We start from the raw sequence: 25,077 nt of genomic DNA, 5'->3' as shown, positions 1-25,077 counted from the left end.
TGACTGCTTTGGCTTGTTACTGTGATACATCAGTGTTGTCGCCATGTTGGTTCTGGCAAGACTGACCTGTGAACAAATACATGTAAATGGAGCAGCTGTGTTTTTTCTGGATAAAAGGCACAATAATGTTTATTTCTCAACTGAATTTAATGGGGTTAATGGGTTTCGGAAAAGATCATGGTTTGGTATAACTTTGTTACTTATGTCACAACTTTCTCACTCCTTATACCTCTCCTGTCATACTTAATACACTGACTAGAGGACAATGTCTAATAATAAAGGGATATATCAGGTGCTTGAACATTCAACCAACATTAATTAATATTAAATTTATATCATTAACGTTAAATGACTTGACTAAAGGCTTGGACTAATGGCTTCTAAGAGACTAGAAGAATCTTTTGTTGGGAGCAGCCCTGCTCTGCAGTTCTTTGCTCTGCTGCAGAAATACAGCATTTTTCATACAACTCCAACATGTGAGAAAATGCCTGTTTTTAATGGCTACATCCTTTCCTGCAAGCCACTAAACGGGAAAATAGAAAAACAGTTGTGGGTGTGATCATGCAAACTGTAGAAGCTAATGTGCACCGTTTCTGAACTGCAGTGGTTGCAATAAGACCAATTTCTGACCAAGTTAACTATGAGTGCTGTGTGGTGAGCTGAAAACAATTCTGCATTCTCACTCAATGCATTGGCCATTGCACAGAAAAAGGGGGGAAACAGCAGAAAAAAGGGCACTGAATAGAGGAAAAAAGGGTAAGGAGAAAACCATGTGAGGTGAGGTTGCATTTTTAAAAGGGATTAGCAAAGGAGAGAAAGAGAGGTCTTGCCTTAGAGAAGAAATAAGAGGGCATCTGAGGGTCAAACAGACACAACAGAGACAGTTGGAAAAAGTTGATAAGGAAGCAGAGTTTCAACACAAGACACAGGTTAATAGGAAAAGAAGCACAGATGAGAGGAAAGGATCATTTTTTGAACAGGACTCTGGACATAATTGGTTAACACTTAATCATGATTCACACCTCAAGCAATTCTTATTCATTTTATTCGAACATGACATTCTCATTACATTGAATTTTTACTCAAGCGCATATTCTGTTAACAATAGCAAAATGCCTTGAAGCTAAATGACTTTCTAATTCATTACATACCCCTTATTTAGCTGTACTTGTAATCCCCCCAGGTCTTGCTCACTGTTCTACAGTATTATATTCTACTGTATTCTATTCGGATCAATTACATGTCCAGTCTAACTTCTCACTTCTCGTAGCACTTTTAGCGTGCTCACCATGATTATGTCAGCTGCTTTTTCGGTTTACACTGTAAACTATTTTTGCACGACATGACGTGTCCTGGCTCCCTCTCTTATGTCCTCTCCGTGTCTGACCTGTTCTGTTGAATCCATCTGGACTCGTCTGTCCTTCCACATCCTAAAAAATTAACATCCTGCCCTGCGCCGGTCTGTCACGTACCTCCTCACTGCTGTCAAACCAACCATATCCAATCCTATTCTACCCTAATTCAACTCTAACCTAACTGTACTTTACTCCTCTAATTTACCTATCATCCACATTCAGTCATTTTTTCCTATGCCTTATTATCGTACCCTTCACTGCCCATGACCTCCTTATCCAAACTTATTCTTCTTCTCATACCTATCCAATCTTATTCTACTAAACCCTCTCCTACTTTAGACTTTTACCTTCTTCTCTGCTGGCAGAACATCCAGGTGTACTTTACTCTCCTGTTCTTCTGAGAGCTGCTGAGCTCCACAACATTTCCCCAAAAACATATGAAGAGCAGGCTGGTTTTGAAAAACCAAAAATATAACGCACTGCCTTATACAGCATGTTGTTTACCTAAGTAACTACTTCTCTAATGTACAGTGACACAGAACAATGATATAAAAGTCAGCTACACTCTTTACTATGGAAATAAAGATTTCAGTAGTGTTTGTAGGACTTATTAAGTTTTTATTGTTTATTGTAAGATTTTTTTTATCTGACTGTAAAATCTGTAAAAGCATTTATATTTGTTTTTATTTTTTCTTTCATGTGGCAAAAAGGGGGTTATGGTTAAAAATCCAGCTGTTTTCTTGGATAACATTAATGGTCATGTTCCACTTGCTTTAACTACCACTTAAGCTGCATTTCCACCAAACTCTTTCAGTATTGTACCATTGCAGGTCTTAAATGGATTGTTACTGAATGGTAATAGCTTCATAAACCATGCAAGTACAGTGAAATAATATCTAACACGACACAATAAACAAAGGAACACAACCGAGGACATTGAATGCTTTGTGTTCTTGGAGGTAAGACAAAATATCTGCCAAAAAACACAGAGAGTTTGGGAAATGCTACTTCAGAGCTCAGACAAGGAGAACACATCTGACATGCTGATTGTGCTGACCAATTAACAGACAGCAGTGTTTCTAGCTCCACCTTCACCTTCACCTTCACCTGGGTCTGTTTCCTCGGAAGTCTGCGCACCGTTGGACTCCAAAATTTTTTTTTAATTCTCTTATAGGACATTCTCTTTAAAGGAAATGTTTTGATCTACAACATCCTGCTTTATTGAGACCATCCACGACTTTTGCCACTGGAAATGCAAAAATAATTGCTCAAAAGTGTAAACGGACTGAAATGAACTGGACTGCTTGGTGGAAACGCAGCTTTAGCTAACCTGTACCACTTAGCCACTGTTAGCAATAATGGTATAGCTTTGGTTGAAAACTGTTCATTCTGTATACCCTACCTTTTCTACCCTACTACATGTACTGTGTAAATTAACCTATCCTACACTTAATCTACTTTCTGCTTCACAAGTCTTGCCTTCATTTATTTGCCACACTATTTATTCCCCTATGTCTTGTCTTCTATACTAACCTAACAACCGCTGTCTTATCTCAGCTTTCTGTCCAAAAATGCTACTAATTACTGTATCATGACGTCCGTATATTTTCCCCTTCTTAAAGTGAACTATCCTATTCTACCCCTTCCTCATCTGCCCGATTCTATGTTATTCCATCATCCTCTTCCCCTCTGTTCTCTTGGGCATCAGTTATGTGTCAGCTACCCTGTCCTTGTTATCGCAATGCTTTTTTCTTACCCGTGACTTCTCTTCCAGCTTGGTCATCATGATAATGTTGGCTGTGTGCTGCTCCCAGACCATCCTCCAGAACTCCCCGAAAGTCTCAGGGAGGGATCCCTGAGTGGCGATGTAGGCATTCTGACGGCGGTAGCCATCAACATAGTTAGCGTTGATATAGTCACTGCCTGGGACACCTGCACGATAAGATAAAAAGCGGGAGTTACGGACGGTGGTAGAAAAAAATGGAAAGGGATGTGTGTGAGGTGAGGAGGGTAATGAATAGCGACAGGTTGAGGAGGAAGAAAAAGGGGAGAATAAACAGAGGGGAACAGGTGGATTAAATAGATCCCACTGATGTTGAAATACTCCACGTTCATGTCTGTCCACCACTTTGTATATATGGTGAATGGCACCGATCACACGGAAACATTCAGATGAGTGGATAAAGTTTATTTTTGATGACAAGGTGTGTGTGGATTTTTCTTTGCCAGACTGCTTTATCGGTGAGGGTCAGCCATTAACAGTTCAAGCTCAATGATAGATTGATACTGGCTGTCTGTGACCTGACTTCAAACTTGAAAGGTCTAAGTCTTGACATGTTTTTTTTTTTTATTATTATTATTATTATTATAATGTTTGTTTTATAGGTTATCCTGTTGAATTTGGCATTGGCATGTTGCACTCTGGCTAATGTGGTTATTCAGACAATTCATACCATTTTCTTTGCAGATGAACCTGATTCATATTCTGATTCACGGTGAGATAATCTATATGGATTCTGAAAGCATGAAAGCAGGTCTATGTCCCAGTAATAAAGGGTGCGGATCATCTGAGGTCATGGCAGGGAGATTAATGTTTTCACAGGGCCAAGCGTCCTTTGGTGTTGGATTGTTCAGCCGTCTTGTTTTATAATACATGCTAAGACGATCATGGGCCTAATCTGAGTATACACTGGATGTGTCGCTTTGAATGGCAATATGACTGTAAGGCCGTCTCTGTGTAAGACTCGGCTGACACTGCTTGTCCTGGAAGGGATTGTGTGTGTGTGTGTGTGTGTGTGTGTGTGTGTGATGTGAGAGACCGTCTGTGTGTGTTTGATTTAGGATCAGTCCTGCTCATCTGGGGCCTAATACCATAATCCCAAAAATCACTGAGTCATAGCTCAAACATGCACACATACACTGAAACACCAAAGCACACACACAGACATACACACGGACGTGTACGCGTGCATTCAGCCGTGACCCGATTCTGCCGAAGTGGGACACAAAACTCCTTTTGAGTCGTCTGATAGCAGTTTACATTCAAAAAGATAGAAGTCAATGAGCAAACAATAGAAACTCTTGCAGCTCATTCTCTCCTTGCAGCTTATTTTATGAACACAGCTCTCATAAAACCCCCCAAGCCAAGCATCGCACACACACCACAGCCACACACACACATTTAAATGACAGAGGAGTACAGGGTGTTTATGCAACTTATTTTAAATGGGATGGGGACAGACGGTAAGAAGAGCCTCGAACATATGTTTATCAACCTCAGTCTTTAAAGGACAGCTTGGCTAAATGCTTTGATGTGCTACAACTTTATTGCAAGGGACTACAGCAGAAGCACAGTGCAGATAAAACAAACACACACACACACACACACACACACACATTTCCAGTCATTTGGTGGCTACACTGGCTTGGCAGAGGGAGTGCGTTCATGAGCATATGTGGAGGAGACTGGGAGCAAAAGTGCATATCTGTGCTTGTGCACAGCCCGGGCATGTGTTTTAAATCTATATGTGTGTGTTTGTGTGTGTGTGTTTGGACATGCTCAAGAGTATATGTGTTTTCTAAGCTGAAAGAAAGACAGACAGCCAGGGCTCCGGGACAGGCGGGGGTGGAAGGGCTGCTCACACATGCTCTGCCCAGATAAGGCTCATCTGTTTGGGCTTGGCCTCCCACTGCCTCCCTCTCTGCACGTCGGAGCTGCCAGTTTCTCTGCCTCAGGTCTTTCCCAGCTGAGGTGGGTGAGTGTGCTTCGAAACGCACACTGAGAACAGGACTGAGACTATTCTTTCTGCTCATTTTAGACCATTTAAAATGGGTGCACCATGAAAATACATCAGTCAATAGTCTATTAATAAAGCGCGAGCCTAATTTATCTCCTTAAACACTATAATGGTCAAGTGAGAGACCACATCAATTGTATGATGTGGTAACACAGCGGGTAGAAACAGTTTGTTAGAGTTCTGAAATGATATTTTTATGGCAATGCAGGCATGGCACTTTGTGAGATTGTGTATATGGGAACTGGCAATGAAACACAACTTTGGACTATTAATCCCTCCATCTTCCCATCACTCATGGATAGGAACTGTCATACAGAAACACTCAAACACACATGTATGTTGTACTTCTATAGCTTGTGATTAGGGTTGCAAATTTTGTGCATTTTCCATTAGTTAAACATGCTAACAATCAATAATAGATTAATTAACTAATACAGCCCAATGCTAATATAAGCAGGTCTAAACCATAAGGATTGCCCACTTGCCTGAAGCAAACATTTCTTATCATATTAACCTGAATATCTTTGGATTTTAGATAAAACACATTTAAAGACATCACCGCAGACTTTGAAAAACTGTGAAGAACAGTTTTCACTATTTTCTCAAATTTCATGGATATTTTAGCCTTAGATTAAACTCGACAATCAACTTAAGTCTTTGTTGTTATTTGATAACCGCTAATAGATGAAACAGTTTGTACAGTGGTAAGTACACTTCTGCCCAACTGGACAAAAAAGTTGAACTCTGATAATGGTGTAAAAATTCTGATATTGATAAATCAGCCAATATTCTTCTCAGGGCAAACTTTGAATGATATTTTTTAACAATTTTGAATAACTTAAAAATCTTAAAAATGAACAAACAAGAATGATGAAATCGAATTAAGAAAATACAATGCTGCCTATAAAACTAAAAAAAAAGTGAAATTATTCTAATAGTTATATGAAACATTCATTTGTGAAGCACAGTTTAAACAAACAGAATAATGAAACAAAAATGGCTACTCTTGTCTTCCTGGCCTCCGCCAAACAAAATAATGTCAAACACGGATAAACAGCCTTTTCTTGACTAATAAGGCAAACCAAAACAAATCATGAAAAAACTTGCGAGCTCTGGAGAAATGGTACAAAACATATAGTGTCAGTTCATACATTTTTAATCTGTTAAATTCTTAACAGTGAGTAATCGATTAATGATTAATCATTAATATCCCTATTTGTCATGGCTGTCATTGACATATTGCATTCCCTAAACTCTATTCCCAGCCTTAACCATCACTGTTACTACCTAATGTTACCCTGAGACCATAAACTCCATAAACCTCAGCCCTTCAAAGGAGTGACGAAGTGACTGAAATGCCCTCACTTCCTAAAAATGTCCTCACTCTGAAATGAGTCCTCACAAAGACAGAAGTACAAGAGTGCAGAGACACACACAAACACACATACTGGCAGCGTGTCTTACCCTCAATGCTGGAGAGTATAACCCGGGAGTGATCATAGGCAATGACGTTAGCGTAGCGGTTCTTTGGTTTGTTGACCTCCAGGTTGGAGTTCTCCCATGTGAACTGCTGACCGGGGTCGATGGACTACAAGAGGGAGAAGACAAGGTCAGAACAAGGAGGAAAACAACAACAGAAAATAACTACGAAGGCAGCTTTTGGCAGTGTTTGATTGCTTTGATATTTTCTTTTCTTTTGGTTTTAAAAATTAAGTTTAATTATTGGGTTTCTAATGGTTATACCAGCATGTGGTGTGTCAGTAACTCAATTTTCTGACAAATGGTTACTGAATGTATGATTAAGGCCATTCATTGTGTTGAGGAAAAATCTCTTTTTTTGCTTGAAATGCTGATTAAAATGTTAGTATTGATCGATCAGAGCTCATTTGCAAAATAAACTGAGAAGTAATAATTGTGTGCCTAGTTATAGTAAAAAGTAGGGCTGCAAGATAAATAACAGGCGAGGGGAGTTATGGCAGGATTTATTTTCTGTAGTGGTGAATGTTAAAAAAAAGACTAAAGCTACCTGCACTCTCAAGGGCCTTTAAAAATATGACATATTAACAATTCTTTATGTTTTCATAAGAGCACAAGATAAAGACAGTCTTCTTGTCAATTCGGCATCAATATAATGCCTAAAATATTTAGGTGCAAACTTTTTGGATTTTGTCGCTTCAACTTTCTACCAGCCTCTATTGTTTAGCTGCATTAGGTTTGCAAATTTTGGGCATTTTCCTTAACTGATAGTTTCAAAAGGACTCCTGCACACTGTCTGACTTGCAATATATAATTTATTTGTGATGTTTCGTTACCAGACCTTCCTCAGGCAAAAAAAAAACAAAAAAACCCTGTCTCCCTAAAAACCTTTTTTTGACTGATGAAGGTCTAGTATTGAAATGTAGCAAATAAATGATATTTTGCAAGTTAGACAGTGTGTGGGAGTCCTTTTGCAACTTTTTGGTCTACTCGCCTCTTTCCAGCACACATCTTATCTGATAGATGTGTGAAGTGTTTCCTGTGTCTTAACTGACAATTTCAACAATTGATTAATTAATTAGGAATAAAATATGAAATGCACATTTTTTTCCTATTTCTTTCTCATTTTTTTGTCTCATTTAAAGATTAAGTACACTTCCTTATTCAACATATGCCTCCACCATACGAAACAGTTGAATGAGGTGCAATTACTGCCATTCCTAGACTATTGATTAATTATTAATACTATAATTTTTAATCAGTTAAATTCTTTACCGTGATTAATCAATTAATAGCAGATCATGTAGCGGGAGAAGACTGTGTGAACGATTGTTGCTGAAGACGTCACACCTTCCGATAACAATGAACATATTTGATTTCATTGTTATTATTATTATTTATGATGCAAACTAGTCCAAATTTTTAAAAATAGCGAGGCTGTATGATCAAAAAGTGGGGATGCAAAGGCACACATTTGCATCCCCCAGGTCTAATGGAGGAGCTGTAACTGCTCCATTAGCTCCATTGCTCAGGTGCCTATAATTGTGTACTACTTTCAAATCCTCTAATAATATCATGCATTCATTAAAAGCATTATCATGAAAAATTGAGTGTTTTGCAGAGGTGTTGTTATCACTTTAAATCTGCCTAAAAATGCAGAAAAAGGCATTTAGAAAGGCAAGAATTGGGCAACTCTGTGAATTTGAGCTCATAAGTATTGTCCAGCAGGAAAACCACAGCATTACAAACCAAGTACAAATTGAAAATTAATAGTATTATTGAACTTGGACGGGAATGTCAGCAAATATTCCATTTCAAGAAACAACAGTCATGTAGGGACTTTCCGCTTAAAAAACAACCAGCTACCAGAGAAAGATGATAAAAGCACAATAAATTCCTCTGGGAGAGAAGGGATGGTTGTGTTAGACCAACACATTAAGTTCCTGGAGGGTAATTACAGTGTAACCACTGCTGTTAGCTGGGAGAGGCAGACATGAGGTCATTATGGGGCTGTCAATGGAGAGGGACGAAGAGGAGAGAGCCAGAGCAATTTAGCAATTCTGAATATTTTACGACACATAATTATGGTTTGGTTGGGAAAAAAAAATGGACAGGAGTGGTGCTTGATGAGTGCATGTATATGTGTGTGTGTGTGCGTGTGTGTGTGAGCCTGCTTCCCAACATCATGTGTGTCTGATTATTACACCGCAATCATTTCTGGCCTCTCTTTCTCTCTCTTTCCCTCAATCCCTACTCCATCCTTCCATCTCTCTCGTTCCCTCGTTAGGGGTTCAGAACTGAACAAAGCGCACAGTCATGCAGAGAGAATGTGAGGCTCAACAGAGTGGTTCCAACTCGCACCACAATTACATACGGCTTCTCCCTCACTGTCTCTTCCACCCTCCTTTATCCTCTCTGCCGACACTTCTCTCCCTAAAACGTTCTCGCTGTGTTTTTCTACTCTTTGCATAATGTGTCCTTGTCTTCCTCTCTGTATATGTGTCTCTGTCGCACACAATTTGTCTCTCTCTTGTGGTAGCCAATTAGAGCCTTATGTCTCCTCTTTCACCCAGAGGCCGTCGGTCTAAACTGAGTTTTTTCCTTTTTGTTGCAGGGAAAAGAAAACATTTTTACCCCTTTAATAGCTCTCTGTGGAGCTCATTGTAATGCTAGTGCTATTTGCTACACAGCTGGTACGGTGGGAAATATCTCAACACTCTTAGAAATAAAGGTTCTTCCTGAAGTGCTGAGGTTCTACTTAGAACCATTTGCCTCTGATGAACCCCTACTGGAAGAAAGGGTTTTCATCAAGGGTTTTCTGTACCGTAAAATATAAAAAACATTAACTGCAGAACCCCCTAAGTGTGTTCTAGATAAAACCCTGGGAACAAAAAATCCTAAAGGTGAAACATGGGTTCTAGGTAAAAACCTTGGAGTATAAAAAGGTTCTAGATGGAACCTCCTAGGTGGATTCTAGGTAAATCCCTTGGAATATAAAAAAAGGTTCTCAGTAAAATATCCTGGATGAGTTCTAGGTAAAACCTTTGGAATATATTTTTTTAAAAGATTCTCTGTAGAACACCCTGGTGGGTTCTAGATAAAACCTGTGCAACATTTTTTAACAAAGGGTCTTGGTAGAACCCCTGGGTGTTTTCTAGATAAAACCCTTGGAATATATAAAGGTTCTTTGTAAAAGCCGCAGGTGTGTACTAGATAAAGAACCTTGGGCAATTTAAAAAATGGTTCTCTGTAGAACCCCCTTCAGTGGGTTCTAGACAAAATCCTTGGAACAAAAGAAGTTCTAGATAAAACCGTTAGAACAAAAAAGGTTCTCAGTAGAACCCCCTTGGTGGGTTCTGAATAAAATCTTATAGACCTGACCTAATAGGAAAAGGTTCTTGGTATAACCTCCTGAATGTGTTATAGATAAAACCATTGCAACAAAAAAGGTTCCTGGGTGGGTTCTTGTTAGCGTGGAAACGTTACTCCAAACTCTCTGAACCTTCAGAGATGGTTCTACGTGTAACCCTCTACTTTACGTTCCAGTAGAAGTCTTTAAAAGGATTAGAACCTTTATAAAAGGTTCTCCTATGGGGACAAGCTGAAGAAGTTCTTATGGTTCTAGTTAGCACCTTTACTTCTCAGAGTATACTGATGTTTTTCTTTTTTCTTCAGTGCCACAGTTCAGCATCAGCACATCGAGTTCAGGCACATTGTTATCTCCCAGTAGATGCCCACATTAACTGTGCTGCAAGTTGGAAGAAACTAATCAAGAAGCGTCTTTTTTTTTTCCTCGCAGAGAACACTTGCCTCTTGTATCTCTTGGTGAAGTCTGCTGTCTGTCGCTGCCTCTTTATTTCTATCTCTGTTTCGCCTCTTTCTCCACCAGAGCGTAGAAATGAGGCCTTGATAACCATCTGGCTGTAAGCAAACTCTCTTTGAGCTTGCAATTTCAATTTCCCCCCCGTTATATTTGTATAGATAACAACAAGACAGTAGAGAGAGGAAAATGTGCTTTATCTTGTATCGTTCTATGAAGACGAATCAAAATGCGACTTAAGAGCAGAGATGATGTGAGGCTGAATCTAACCACTGAAATTGAAACAGAGCAAAAAAAAAAAAAAAAAAAGACAAGTCAAAGATGAATATGTGTGTGACTGCATCAAAACCAGATGAATTTCCCAAGTTTAAGATTTTCAGGGACAGATAATCAGCATTCCTACCTCGTACTCTTGAGAGAACTTGAGATTGTCGTTTGCCTTGAGGCGCTCAATGTGATCTGCCAGCTCAGAGATGGGGACGGGCGGGTGACTCGCCATGCCTGCCGAGCACAGAAATAGAAAAAGAGGCCATTTGGATACATGTACCGACTAAAGTCTTTTTGGAGGAAAATGTTAAGAGTGAGGATTCTCAGAGGAGGTGTTGTTTAGTGTTCTGTCCATAGTCAGTGGAGGAAGCAAATGGAAGTGTTTTTTTTTTTCTTTTTTTGGTTAAGTGACCATTTTCTCTCCAGGCAGACAGACAGAAGAACAATGTGCGTGTTGTGAAAGTTACTGAGGCACAGTAACATGTCCTCAGAGTATATGCACACTGCTGGTGAGGATAAAAAAAGAAGATGACACAGGCGGTTAAAAATTTAGCATGAAATATTTTGGAGGGCGATTTTTTTTTTCAAAGAAGTATTCCAGAGGCATTTTGATGAAATGTTGTCAATTCAAGCAGCTTCATCCTATTATGGGATGGAAGGTTAGTTAGCATGAAAATGGTAGGGAAGGAAAGAAGGAAAGAAGGAGAGGAAGAAAGAAAGAAAGAAAGAAGGAAAGAAAGAAAGAAAGTATATTGCTGCTGTGCCAGAAAAAGAAAATTGTTGTTATTGTTATAACAAGATGTTTTTCACGTTAAAACAAGAAATGTTTTTTACGTATATAAGAAGATATTTTCACGCTGTAATCGTAACTGTACCTTAAAGGTCTGTTATTTCTGTGTAAGATTGTTGCTGTGGAGCAGTTCTGACTCTGGAGGAATAATAATTTTTCAACTAAAAATCATTTTAAAATTAATACTTTGTGTAAAATTATTGTTTATTTTATAAGTAAGTTATCATGTCATAACAGGAAACATTTAATGTTATAGTAAGTTATCACATTATAGCAATATTTCACATAATAACAAGATAAATAATATTGTTGTAACAAGAAAAGTTTCTATTATAACATGATAAGTTTATATGTTGTAATAATGTGTAAGTATCTTGTTTTAACATGAAAAACATCTTAGTCTTCTCATGTTTACTCGCATGGCAGCAATATGTTGCTGTAAGAAAGAAAGAAAGAAAGAAAGAAAGAAAGAAAGAAAACAAACGTGATAAGAAGTTTAAAAAATGACAGCAGGAGGAAGAGAAGATCTGCGGTGGACTAAGACCAACTAACTTGACAAACGGCGATAACCGCGGTACACTGATACACGGTAGGCTGAAAGGGAAACAACACCAAGGTTAATCTTATAAATACAACTAATACTTTTGAAATTACACATCAACACAGCTACACATGGTGTCTGTGGCAGCATGTGTGTGCGTGTAGGTGTGTCTAGTTCACCTGGAGTCTGGAAATTGATTCTGCGTAGCTCCACAGGATCAGTGGGATGGTGGGACGACATGGCTTTGCTGCAGGGGAAACTGCCCTTCCTGCCCTCAGCCTCAGCCCTTTTTCTGGAATAATACATCAACAACAGGGATGTTAATTATTAATCATTAATCAATTAATTACTATAAAAAATTAACTGATTAAAAATGTAAATGGTAATTAATCGATAGTCTAGAAATGTCAATAATTGACAAGAAAAAAAGAATAACATTAAAATGAAGAAAATTATAAAAAACAGGCATTTTGTATCATATTTATTATTAATGATCAATCGATTGTTGTAAGGAACAGGCACAAAATTTGCAACCTCAATCAACAAACAGTCTTTACATGCACTTCACTTTTTACTGCATGAAAAAAATGCTGCATCTGTGGAAATGTGGGAATTAAACCTACACATAACCTCAATTTATGGGATTTGTGTTTGAATAAACAGACCAGAGCAAGTCACATAAAATTGCTTCTTGGACATTTACTGGCATAGCTGTAATTTTCAGGACATTTCTGTTTTAAATTGTACCGGAGCTTTGGTTGACTGCTGGTTTGGTGTTGCAGCTTTTTATGTGTTAATGACTTGCTCATTGTCTGGGATGGAGGCGGGAGACTGCATGGAGTTACAGTAAGTGACATCTACTCTCATTTTCTTAGCTTTTACATTCTTTTTTGCTTAAAATCATCGACATGGAACAAACTCATGCAGTGTGGCTGTCATCGATCCCTACACTGAATATTCACTATTTGATTTTATGCCTCATATCTTCATCAAATGCAGCGGATTAGTTGTACAACTTCTGTAGTCTAATTTATCCAGTGAACTGAAGGTTACCATGCAATCATCAAAGAAACATCAGGTTAATCTTGACTCTTCTGGGATCTATTATCTAAAACATTCTTTGCAAAGGCTTTGCAGGGGAAAAAAAAACAGCCCTGTAGGACAGAGGAAATGGTAATAGGTGGTGTTTGTTTACCTGTCAGGTTTGCTGGATCCAAACAGGGAGAGGAGCAGATAAAAGAACAGACAAGGATGAATAACATTAGTGTCCGATCAACAAACGTCAGGGACAAAAGCAACGCTGAACACATCACTCTATCCTTCTCAGTTAAACTCATCAGTGTCCTTTTACAGTGTTGGATATGATAAACAGCCCCGTCTATCGACACAAAAATAATCAGTGGATGTAAATCTAAAGGACAAAAACTCTTCCCCTGATTTTACACAACACTTCATACATATTATCTCCCAGCACACCCTCTAACTATGACATCTACTGTATAATAACAAACTGGAAATATGTTACAAGGTGCAACTGAACCACAAGCGACACATTAATGGCTGTGGGTCACCACAGGTTACATTCTAGGGCTCATGAACTGTTATATTATTACCATAAAGGCTAATCATTTTGCAATGCCACATTCACGGTAATTATTCATGCGCATTAACAAAGCTCCAGCCAGGAGAACAGATGATTATCATGAAAAATGCTAATGGCAGATGATGTTATCTCCCCTGATCTGTTACGGTATCTAACACTGCTCCCTGTATATAGATTTCTACAACAGATTACTGAAAAAAAAACAACAATTATATTTCTATGAAAGCATGTGAGCTAAACTCAGATATGAATATTATCATATATTATTAACCGACATTAGTGCTACATGTTTCATCAATAATGGAAACATATTGAACGAACTGGGCTTTGTTGGAGGGCGAGGTCCCTCTAAAGTGCAGGTTTTCAAACTATGGGGAGTGTGGGAATGTTGAACGTTACATCAGCAGGGCTGACTAGTAGCAATTTAGTTTTCACTTGTGGAAATTAACATTCGAGCAGGTTGAAATGTTAGTTTAAGATATCCATTAAACAATTATATGTAACAATATGTATTGTCACATGCAGAAATTACATTTCGACTTGTCAAAACTAATTCACAGATATCAGTAACTCCTTCTTCACCAATAAGAACAAATACAATTGGACTTCCACATGCTGAAAAAGGATTGTGACTAGTGGAAACTGCATTTCAACAGTTGCATTTCTAATGTCTAATTCAATGTCTGACATATCAACAAACGATTTCAGATATGTAGCTCTAAGTAGCATATTCATTTCAGATGTGTAAAGTGAAGATATCTACAATGACATTTTGACTGGTGGACATTCATTTTTTTTTTATATCTAAATTCAATCCTGACTTGTTATAAAAGGGACATGGAGATATCTCACCTTATGTGAAGCCCTTTTAACACTTAATCAGTAGGGGTGACTAGTAGCAATTTAGTTTTCACTAGTGGAAATGACATTTTGACATCTCAAAATTTAATTTTGCGTGGCTGCAATTGCCATGAGTGCTACTGATTAAATGTTCAAGGGGTTTGCTATAACACATGAGCAAAGGTACTGCATGAGGTGAAAAGCCACTGAGGTTCTTAGTGCCTGTTTGCTGCAATTGTCCTTAAAATTCATACTCCTTTTCAAAGTCATCATGGATAATAAATCCATAAAGTCACAATTATCTTCATGCAGAATCAAATGTTGGTCATTTTAATGCCAGAACTTGTCTGAGTATCATAACGCTTTTAAATTTCCTTCAGTAACAAAATAATCCAGTGATAGTTGTCTGTAAATCCAAGGGTGAATTGCTGCTAATAACTAATTCAGCATGCTTTTAAAGGTGAGTGTAAAAAGCTCACAGCTAATCAACTTGCTGCATGGAAACATTATACTTCCTGTTTACATCTACCAAAGCATTATGGAAACCACAATTGATTATCCCCAAAATCCGAATGACAGGAGTTACAAAAGCAAATAATATTTAATTCTTTCATGTGACCCAATCAATACTTTTTGGCATTGAAAACCCCTGCTCTAAAGCAACAGTTCAGAGAAGTAATGTAAAGGATTATAAATTGTGTACCTGTCTCAGAGATAACTTACAATAGTTCTTGTTTATGACCTTGCTCTCTTAAAGGCTATTTAAGAACTGCTGCTTGATAGGGACAAAATTACCACAGGCAAAGAATAAAATTTAAAGATCAGTAGAATTAAATATACTGCCCCTAAAATACAAGTTAATCCCTACAGAGTATGTGTTGCCCTTCTGTGGAAGATGTAAGCTGCTTTTATAATTATTTTTCTTTATCTTGTATTCAGCAAAACACTTTGTAATTCTCTTCTTCCTTTTCTAACCAATCTAATACTCCGTTAAATCATTTTCAGGTCTTCCTGGCTCCGTCATGCCGTTCTTACCTCTTGAAGAGGAGAATGGCGATGACGATGCAGACGATGAAGATGACAGCCAACACAGGCCCCACCACCCACAACAGACCCTCCTCCTCGTCCACGATTGGTTGCGGATCCACGTCAGATGAGGTCACGGGATCAGAATAAGGGCTAGTGGCAAACATAGTCTGGAGGGAGATGAGGTTTTATTTATTTATTTTGACGTATAAATAAGACAAAACTTTATTTAGACAGTTGAACTCTGTGGGTGTGTTTGTGTTTTTACTCACATTCTCAGAGAGGTCGAGTAGTGCGAGCACAAAGAAAACATATTCCTGTCCGTTTTGCAGTGGACGGTTGCGGAAGTCACCATGGTTTCGGCCATCACCTAGTGTGAACTCTTGGGGGAGGGTCTTAAAGTGAGCAGTGACGTAGGCCCTGGGGTCTGATTGGCTGGCCTGTCTGCGGATACGGAGGGCTCGACTGATGCTGGTCCTGTTGATCTCTTTCAGGAGCTGGAAGGGAAGAAAAACAGAGGACGGGAGACGCGAGACAGACAGAGGAGAAGAGGAAATAGAGAATTGAAACAAAGGAAACAAAGAATTTGATAGAAAAGATGAGAAATTAAATTAAATGGGAGAATAGCAAGTATAATTTTCATCTAATATATGCCAAGCTCAAACAAAGCTGAAGGCCATGAATCACAACACTTTAATTTCTCTGATACAGTAAAAGCATTGTAATCATCTTTCTACAACTGTGATATTATCCACCCCCCCCAAAAACCCCCAAACATTGCATAATATTTGGAAATTGTATTCCTGAGTTTTTATAACAAAAAATCCTTGGAAAAGACGGGCACTTTTGGTAATTTTACCTCACACAAAAACCCTCATCAGTGAAGGAACAATGGGCTGTATAGAACATTATCACCTAAGCACAAATGTCTTCATCATCAACTGAATTGCTACCACATTTATCCACTGAGACAGTGGGCACCATAAAAACTCTATTCAAACTAATTTCACACACATGAATGTGCTTTCAGAACAGCGTAATGAGGTGATGAAGTCTTTAGAAAAAAGGCATTAGATGGGAAATGTTATGTGAAAGCATTGTTTGGACTGAACAGGCAATGGATGGCCAGGTCGTCTACCTTCTCATAAAAAGACACAAATAGTCTGTCTGATGCACCAGAGCCAGTAGACTCAGCACTGTGCTATGTTTATGTGAAATCCAGTCCAGTTCAAAATATTCACCTTTCAAGGGGCAATTTGAGGCAAAGAGAGTTTGCAAAAAAAAAAAAGTACACATGGAAAATTATCTAAAAATATAAATATCATGTTAGAAAGAGTTAAACGATACAGATTAATTGGCCAGTCCATGGCTGGCCAACAATATCCTAAGATGCAAGTGCATCAGTCCATATATAAATGACCATTTCTTGTACTAAAAAGGACGAGGTTAACAACATTTTCAATACTTTCTTGTCCCTTTGAATGGATGTAAACCGGCAAATAAATTACTTTTGAGAAAAGAACAAACACAGTTCCCATGTATTTGGATGTCTGGTTGATTTCAATACTTATATGAACTGAATGACAATTGTTAGAAAACTTTCTGCAGTTTTGGATATATTTAAATCTAAAAAAAAAGATGTCAAACCTGTCCACAAAATTCTTGCATTATGGTTTTGATCTGACTGACTGAGAAGAGACATATTTTATACTTACTACAACAATCATCTGTACCCAAGAGAGAAAAAAGACAAAGCCCTGTGGTAAACTAGTACAAACTGATTAAAATGTAACACTTGGGTCTCAGTTCTGTTGATGAGAAAAATAATAATCTGTAGCTTTTCTACGTAATATTCTCTTTACCATATTCAACAGCATCATCAGTTCCCTCAACATCAGCTTTACTGGTGTCTTTAAATTGTATCATATTGAATGTAAATGTCATCACAATAAGGTCTTTATTATGACCACTATTTGTTTTTTTTTATTGGTGTAATCTCCTGTCTGCTCCTTGTCTCACCTCATCCAGGTTCATCTGGTCGGGGTCTTCCCAGGGATTCAGGAACTTCCCTCCTCTCTGCTTCTTCAGTGGCACCACCACCACATAATAACCTCTGAAACACAACGTGAACTGGGTTTAGGCTGAAGAAAACATACTATAAACAAGCAATTTTTTAAACATTTCATTCCCAGGAGAAACATCAGTGATCTGACATTTATAGGAATAAGTCGACATTTTGTGATGCACACTTCTTTCTTTCTTTCTTTTTTCTGAAAGTTAGATGAAAAGATTGATGCCACTGTCACACATAAGAGTGGTGTCGATCTCATCTTACTCTTGGCAGGAGAGGGAATAAGGATATTTCCTAAAATGTCAAACTATTCCTTCAGTGCTGTACTTTAAAGATCTATGAAGTGTTGTATCATTAATACAGCATATTTCTGCAGCAGCAGCTGCTGTGACGCCGCGCTCTAAATCTAAACAGTGTGGTTGTTTTTGGAACAGAGCGCTGTGTCTGAAGCCACGTGTGAAACAAAAACAATGTCACTGGAGTAGGGGAATTTTTCAGAAGCAGTCAGACCAGAAGCGATGAGGGCACAGACACAGAAATCATCCTCAACAGATGACTCACTCCAGTGCTCCATGCTCGCACTGGAGCGTACACTACTAAGCCGGGTGATACAGTAAAAAGTAGCTGATGAGATGTGAGAAAATGATTTGTTACAGCCCAAATACCAAGAAAAATAAAACAACGTGTGATTAAAATGGGTAATTCTGCATTTAGAGTGGATAAATCATTGAGGGTAGAAATCCCCCAAAAACTAATCCAGTTTAAAAAATGCTAGCTGTGTTTTCATTGTGGTCATTAAGTAATTTCAACATCAAACTAAATATATTTTGTGTTGTACAAGGCCCAATGATAAGAAAGACTTCAGACTGATGAGCAAACTGTTGTCTGAAACTCAAAAAATCCAACAAAACAAGCTACAAGTTTCAGGAAAATGTCTGTGAGAACATGTGAGTGGTGTAGTGGGATGATTCAGGTTGTGATTTAACACCGAAAGACTGCTTCCACTTGGTGTCTATATTTGTTCTTGGTTACACAAAAAAACAGATGAGATTATCAGCTTTGTGCTTCATTTGGCCCTTTTGTGGGAGTTCTCAGACTTGCTTTGCTGCCAACTCAGAGAAATCCCTCCTGATAGACCAATAAATGAAAAGCAGCAGCAGGAGGAAGGAGTGGAATTACCTCACAGGGTCTGTAGAAGAATTCATTTGAAAAGAAGCTAATTGGAGCAAATTCTGCATGGATTACTATCAAAAATACGCACATTTAACAGCAACGCATTAGAACATTAAACTGATCATAAATCAGGACATGACATTTCTACCTAGCCTTTATGTATGGGGGGACTTTTTTGATACCCTTTTTTAGATTCTACCCCCTTTCCTCAAGAGACTTTTGCCTTTTACCAAACTGCCATTGTAGATAAGAGTTTGTTCTTAAAGTTAAAATAAGAATAAAAGGTGGAGTCCCTGGACTTAAGACAACTGGCAAGTGTATTCACACAGGCATCATGCTGAAAAGCAGCTCCTTATTAGGGATAGAAATCAGGGGAATTTCTGTCGTCTTAACGGTGGATATGTATCGATCTTATTACAGGGCCATGATAGTAGGTGGGTGGGGGTGTTGGGGGGGATGGGTTAAGTTCTGTTTTAAATGACAATTGAGTCACAATTGCAATTGACAAATAATTTTATTAAAGATTTCTCCAGAGACCCCCCAAAATTTTGCTTTTGAGACTTTTATGTCATCTCAAGAGCCAAAGAAGGTGTCTCAGATATTAGTATTTCACACCATGATGTAAACATGAAAATAATAAAGACCTTGGTCCCGATAAAAGAAATCTCACATCTAGTCATTGCTTTATTACCACATCCTTCACTCTTATTCTCTTCTCTCTCCTTCACTCATCGATCATCACTACCTGACTTTGGCCGCGGTCTGAACGGTTGGTAGCTGCACAGTCACCATGCCGTCTGCGTTGGTCTTTCCCACCACCATGGGTTTGGTTTTGAGGATGTCCGGGGCGGTGGTGGCAGTGACGCGGTGCTGCAGACCTCCTGCACTGTTGGCCCGGTTGGTGAGCAGAAAGGAGTACTGGGTGTCTGGCTCCAAACCAGTGATCAGCTTCTGAGTCTGCTTCCCGTCCACCTCCACAGACTGGCCCTTTCCATACAGGATCTGGACACGGAGTAGTTTAGTTAAATTTCAGAGGACATAGGGGAGAAAAAAGTTCCAAAACAGAGCCCAAGGCCTTCATTTGCCTGAACAGTATGAACCAGGAGTTTATTTCACAGGGGACATCATTTTTCAATTTCCCCTTTAATTTTATTGGTATATTTGATTATACTTGAGTACAAAGTCTCCATGTTTTTGCCTGTTGTCGACTGTGGGTGCACTTCCTCTAGCTAATTTTGCATTAAAAGCCTTCCAGCAGCTCAAGAGGCATTATATGACTGCAAGGCTTTATCAATTATCAAACAGGAAGAGTTGAAATTAATTAACAGCAAACTAACAATGAGAAAATAGGCATGACTGTTTGGAAATAATATAATAAAATATGCTGAATTTACAATGTGAGCCATTGTAGAACAGGTCATTTCCTCATCCGTTATTTGCACCCTGTCTTTATGTTTTTGGGTTTTTTTTGTTTAAAGATTATTTTTTGGGCTTTTGCCTTTATTTGGCTAGGGACAGCTGAAGATATGACAGGAAAGGGGGCAGAGAGAGGGGAATGACATGCAGCAAACAGGCCACAGGTGGGAATTGAACCAGTGACCGCTGCAGAGGACCAGCAGCCTGAGTACATGGGGCGAACGCTCTACCAACTGAGCTATGGGAGCACCCAATGTTGTTTTTTTTAATTTAACTACATTTAAAAATGATAAAATGCCAATCTGCTTACGGTGAATGGCTGGGCAGGGTTCTTGTCTCGGATCTCCCAGGACAGCAGCACAGAGTTCTTCATGGCAGCCTTTACTCTGAAGTTGGTGGCAAAAACTGAGGAACAAAAATAAAAAAAAATAAAACAAAAAAGCATGAATATGATTCCAGGCTCATTCAATCTCTCTGCACTGAAGCAAAAGTAATGTCCTTACCTGTGTATCATTGTCTAGTACCAGTCTCAAGCTATCTATCTGCTCTGATCAACACACAGTGAGTGTGACGGGACGGGGAACTCGCCCAAGACCCAAGACTCTTACCTTGTTTTGGGAAAAGCACGTTGGGTCTAAGACTACAGTGACAAGACAACGAAAAACGACACTTAGGATGTTGTCACCAGATGTCTGAGAGTGTGTGTGCATGTGGGACTTAGTGTGCACAATAAATGCACTGTTAGGAAGCGTGTGTTGCATCCTGAGCGATGAAGATGGGTTGTTAGGGAGTGAGTGTGAGTCCTACCTTGGTCTAGCCGCTGCGTCCTAAACTGGACGCTGGGGCTGTACGGCCCGGGGCCAACAGCTGTGAATGCGCACAACCTGACATCATACACAGTATCGGCACTCAGACTCTCCAACAAAACACTCGACCCCGGAGCGGGCACCACAACTTCCGAGGCGTTCCCACGACTGTTTATATCCCTGTACAGCACCGAGTACTTCACAATTTTCCCATTTTGCTCAATTAGCGGGACTGATTTCCACGCCAGCCGCAGGGTGTTGGCAGACGCCTCCTCTAAGATGATGTTCTCTGGGTATCCACTTGGAGCATCTTCAGGAGTAGTCACCTCCTTCACGGCCTCCTCACCATAGCCCATTTTGTTCCGGGCGGAGAGTCTGAACACATAGTTAGCTCCCTTGTGGATGTCCTGGGCAGTGTAGCGGCTCTCCTTGGTGGGGAACTCCACCACCGTAAAGGGCAGGACGTCGATGCGTCCAAAGGTGAGGCGGTAACCCAGGAGCGGGGTGGGCGGGTTGGGCGATGGGTACCACTGAAGCAGAGCAGTACCTGAATCAGTGGCACTCACAATCAGTTTGGGCTTCTCAGGCACTAGAAAAAGGGAAAACGGGGAGAGAGAATGATGAAAAGATAATTAGAGGATAATTGCAAAGCACATTATTCATTGCCTCAAGCAAAACTGCAAAATATGATTAATGTCGCACCAAATGATGGCTTTTTACTTGCATAGCAAGGTGTGACAGAGTGAGACATAAACCAATTCAATGATTTAATGGCCTCTAATGATCATTAGTGATGCTTTAGTCTCAGAGATCCTTACTAGCAGTGTGTGGTTGTGTGTGCTTTTGTAGCTCTATGGCTGAGTTGCACCAACAAGAATTCATTTTTACACTCAATTAAATCATCGTTTACTTTAAATTATGTTTCACCAAACCTTTAAACTAACTTTTTTTTATTTAAACCACCACCTTTATACCTCAGTTTGTTTTTCACCCTAAACTGAGATCAAATTATCTCCAAAACTGCACCAGAACTTTACACTCCATTTTCACTGTGATCCTAACTTAAAACTTACCCTTGAGGCAGTTTAACTTTTACAATGGGTGTCTTTTTGAGATACATCAGACCAGCACATATAGGTACTTTGCCAGAATGTCCCAATGTCCCATACACAATAATGCAATGAATTACAATTTTGACAGGTTTGTATGAATTCATGTCAAGTTAAACAAACCTTTGTTTTACAGACAAGTCTAACAATTATTATGTGACTGTGTCTAAACCAGAGTTTTCATAATTTCTAAATAAATTAGGGTTAATCATTCAGCTGCCCCTTCAGACTTCTAACCTCCAAGGGGACCAATGACCCAACGGTGACCAGACACTGCTAATATTGAATTATCAGGTACTGTTAGGCTTAATGTTGTCTGTAAATGACAGAACCTGCTGACAGACAACTGTTGATCTAAACTGAGATTTAGTCAGAGACGACAATGTGACACTGCTGTACTGCAACCTCTTTTTGGGATCCTTTCCAGGATGGATGGGGAACCAGAGATCATGATGCATTTATATGTTTATTTGTTTTACAGCCTGCTACACACCAGCTTTTCTGTATTTCCCTATCTCTCCCATTATATAGTATAAAACGGTGTGGCCTTGCCGACTGGATGATGTATTGCCGGTCTGATGTATGGACTGAAAAAAATGATCAAGTTCCTCAAAGACAGTTAAGGCACAGACTCAACCCAGCTGAGTTTTATGATGTGTCTTTTCTTTCTTTCACTTCAGTTGATCCATTAAAACAACAGTCAGCCTGTTGGTCCTTTTCTTTTAATCTTCTAACATTTGGCCTTATTGCTCCATTAATTCAGCCAAAAGGTTTTTCTCAGTAGAAGAAATTTTGGGCCATCATGAGTAGGCTAACTGTTTAGCTAGCTAGCAAACAATATAATGTTTTTAAACTTTTTAGTTAGTTATCAACCTTTTATTCTTTCTCTGTCCAGAAATTACTCAAATGTATTTTTTATTTATTTAAATTTGGATAAGCAAGTATCTCCATACTGATTAAACTACTTAATTTTGGGTTAAATTAATAAACATTACTAGTTTTTAACTGTGGAACAGAGCTTCACTCAATTTTTAACCTGGATTTACTCATTTTATACATAGTCTTGATAAACTCTGTAAGTAGTCTTTCATTAAATGAATCTTTGTTGGTGCAAACCTAGGCTTTGTCTTTCTGTATGTTTGTTTTCAAGTCTTTATAGACACACTTACGTGGCAAAGCGGAGCAGACAGTAATAGGTTTGCTACGAGCCCCATCACCCTTGGCGGTGTATGCCCCCACTGATACGGAGTAGGAAGTGTCTGCCTTCAGGTCTCCAAGAACCACCTCCTGCAGAACAACAAAAAAGCACTGTCAGCTGCAAAAGATAACTACTTAATGTGTGCCCTCAGGACAATGTGCAGGGTTTGAATTTAATAAAAAAATCTGGGACAAACTGGTTCAAAAGGTACAGCCCCACAGTCCAAAGGTACAAGTCTGTGCTTTTTGTCTGACAGAGTGCCAGTACAGACAGTTACTCAGCTCTTTTCTACACAAACAATACTTTTCTCAGGCCAACAAACACATTTTCTCAGAATTCAAAACAACTATATCAAATTATCTCAATACTTGCAACACAAAATGACATTTAACTATGTAGACATTCAAAACTCATTTAGATGTGCCACCATCTAAACACTCATCACGATATTTTCTTCATTTCTTGGGCTGTGGAGAGCATAAATAATCTTGATATTTTGGCAGTACCCATAAATGACTCATATCATCAGTCGTCTATGTGTTTTGGTCCAGGGTCCTTTATTAAAAATCCTGGAGAACACAGAATGCCGAAATGAAAAAGGGTCCTCCTGCTGGGTTTTAAGCCCTCGCTCTGGTCTTATGAGATTTTTAAAGCTACAATCTAATATATGAGTCATCTACTCTCTGTGCTTTGTTATTACTATTAAATAATAGCCTCAAAGACGGGTTTACTCACATATTCAGTTGAGTCATCATATTCCCACTGAACGATGGAACGGTATAGAGGAAAGAGAAAAAGGGGAGAAAAACACAGAAATAATATTCTTAATATTTGAAATATGATAGAAAAGACCATAGAAGTATCGGTTAAAAATGATCAGCAGTAATTGACATTTATAAATAAATAGATAGATCAGCAGTCACGCACAGCTTATATTTATTAAGGGAATATTTATTAAATTCAGCTCCATTCAATCCCATCCAATTCAGTTCAATTCAGACTTTATTTTGGACTCATTAAAGGAACCATAGCAATAAAAAGAAAAGGAAAAACATTTTGTGAAATGAGCTTTTTGGCTTTCTTGCCAAGAATCAGATGAGGAGATAGATGCCACCCGTATGACTACAGATTGCAGCTAGTTAGCTTAGCTTAGCATTAAAACAGTAAAAACTGTTCAATATAACAAATGACATACAAGTTATTAATTAAGGAGCTTTAGGGGTACTGGTAGGCAGATTTTGTTAGCCTTGGACAGAATCAGGCCCACTGTTTCTTCCTTTTTCCAGTCTTTATGCTAAGCTAAGCTAACATCTCCTGGTTGTAGCCTCATATTTAATGGGCATTGGAACATGATAGAAATAAGTCTTGGACTTGATTGTGTTATCCCTGACAATGTCATATATGCTGATACTGCTTTTACTATTGTATTTGATCCTTTTTTGATCCAACTAAACTAAAGACAAGTATTGTGATTGTGAACTGATGTGATTTGTTTAGTATGTCAGAATCCTATCAAGCAGGAAATGAGATGCACTATTTCAACGGAAATATTACAGTACACAAGCACTGGACACTATGCCAGCATAAATATCCTACAATACGTTGTAGTAGTGATAACAACAGCATAACAGACAAAGGTGGACGGCGACCAAGGCAGCTCTGGTAATATGTCAATAACACTTTGATTTAAATGTAAGTAAGGTTTGACTTTATTATGCGGAATATATTTTTTAAACACTGGATCTCCAACCAGGAAGGAGGCTCTCAGGAAATGATGTCATAAGGGCTG

The 25,077-nt window shown here is 38.8% G+C and overlaps 1 protein-coding gene across 1 annotated transcript in view; it reads right to left on the bottom strand.

The window, feature by feature from the left end:
* Window positions 1-25,077, bottom strand: part of ptprdb (protein tyrosine phosphatase receptor type Db) — a 218,718-nt gene that overhangs the window by 19,188 nt on the left and 174,453 nt on the right. The window contains exons 21-34 of the mRNA XM_084715473.1: window positions 24,024-24,050; window positions 23,260-23,377; window positions 20,983-21,570; window positions 20,486-20,580; window positions 19,505-19,761; window positions 17,535-17,628; window positions 15,788-16,012; window positions 15,525-15,685; window positions 13,242-13,253; window positions 12,226-12,338; window positions 12,058-12,099; window positions 10,852-10,949; window positions 6,617-6,740; window positions 3,112-3,287 (exon numbers count right to left, since the gene is read on the bottom strand). Coding sequence (XP_084571599.1) covers window positions 3,112-3,287; window positions 6,617-6,740; window positions 10,852-10,949; window positions 12,058-12,099; window positions 12,226-12,338; window positions 13,242-13,253; window positions 15,525-15,685; window positions 15,788-16,012; window positions 17,535-17,628; window positions 19,505-19,761; window positions 20,486-20,580; window positions 20,983-21,570; window positions 23,260-23,377; window positions 24,024-24,050 — 2,130 coding nt within the window. The remainder of the gene's footprint in view (window positions 1-3,111; window positions 3,288-6,616; window positions 6,741-10,851; window positions 10,950-12,057; window positions 12,100-12,225; window positions 12,339-13,241; window positions 13,254-15,524; window positions 15,686-15,787; window positions 16,013-17,534; window positions 17,629-19,504; window positions 19,762-20,485; window positions 20,581-20,982; window positions 21,571-23,259; window positions 23,378-24,023; window positions 24,051-25,077) is intronic.

This window comes from Lutjanus erythropterus, chromosome 3 (genome assembly GCF_056507025.1).
Source record: "Lutjanus erythropterus isolate fLutEry1 chromosome 3, fLutEry1.hap2, whole genome shotgun sequence".
NCBI lineage: Eukaryota > Metazoa > Chordata > Actinopteri > Lutjaniformes > Lutjanidae > Lutjanus > Lutjanus erythropterus.
This window is presented reverse-complemented; position numbering and strand designations above follow the sequence as displayed.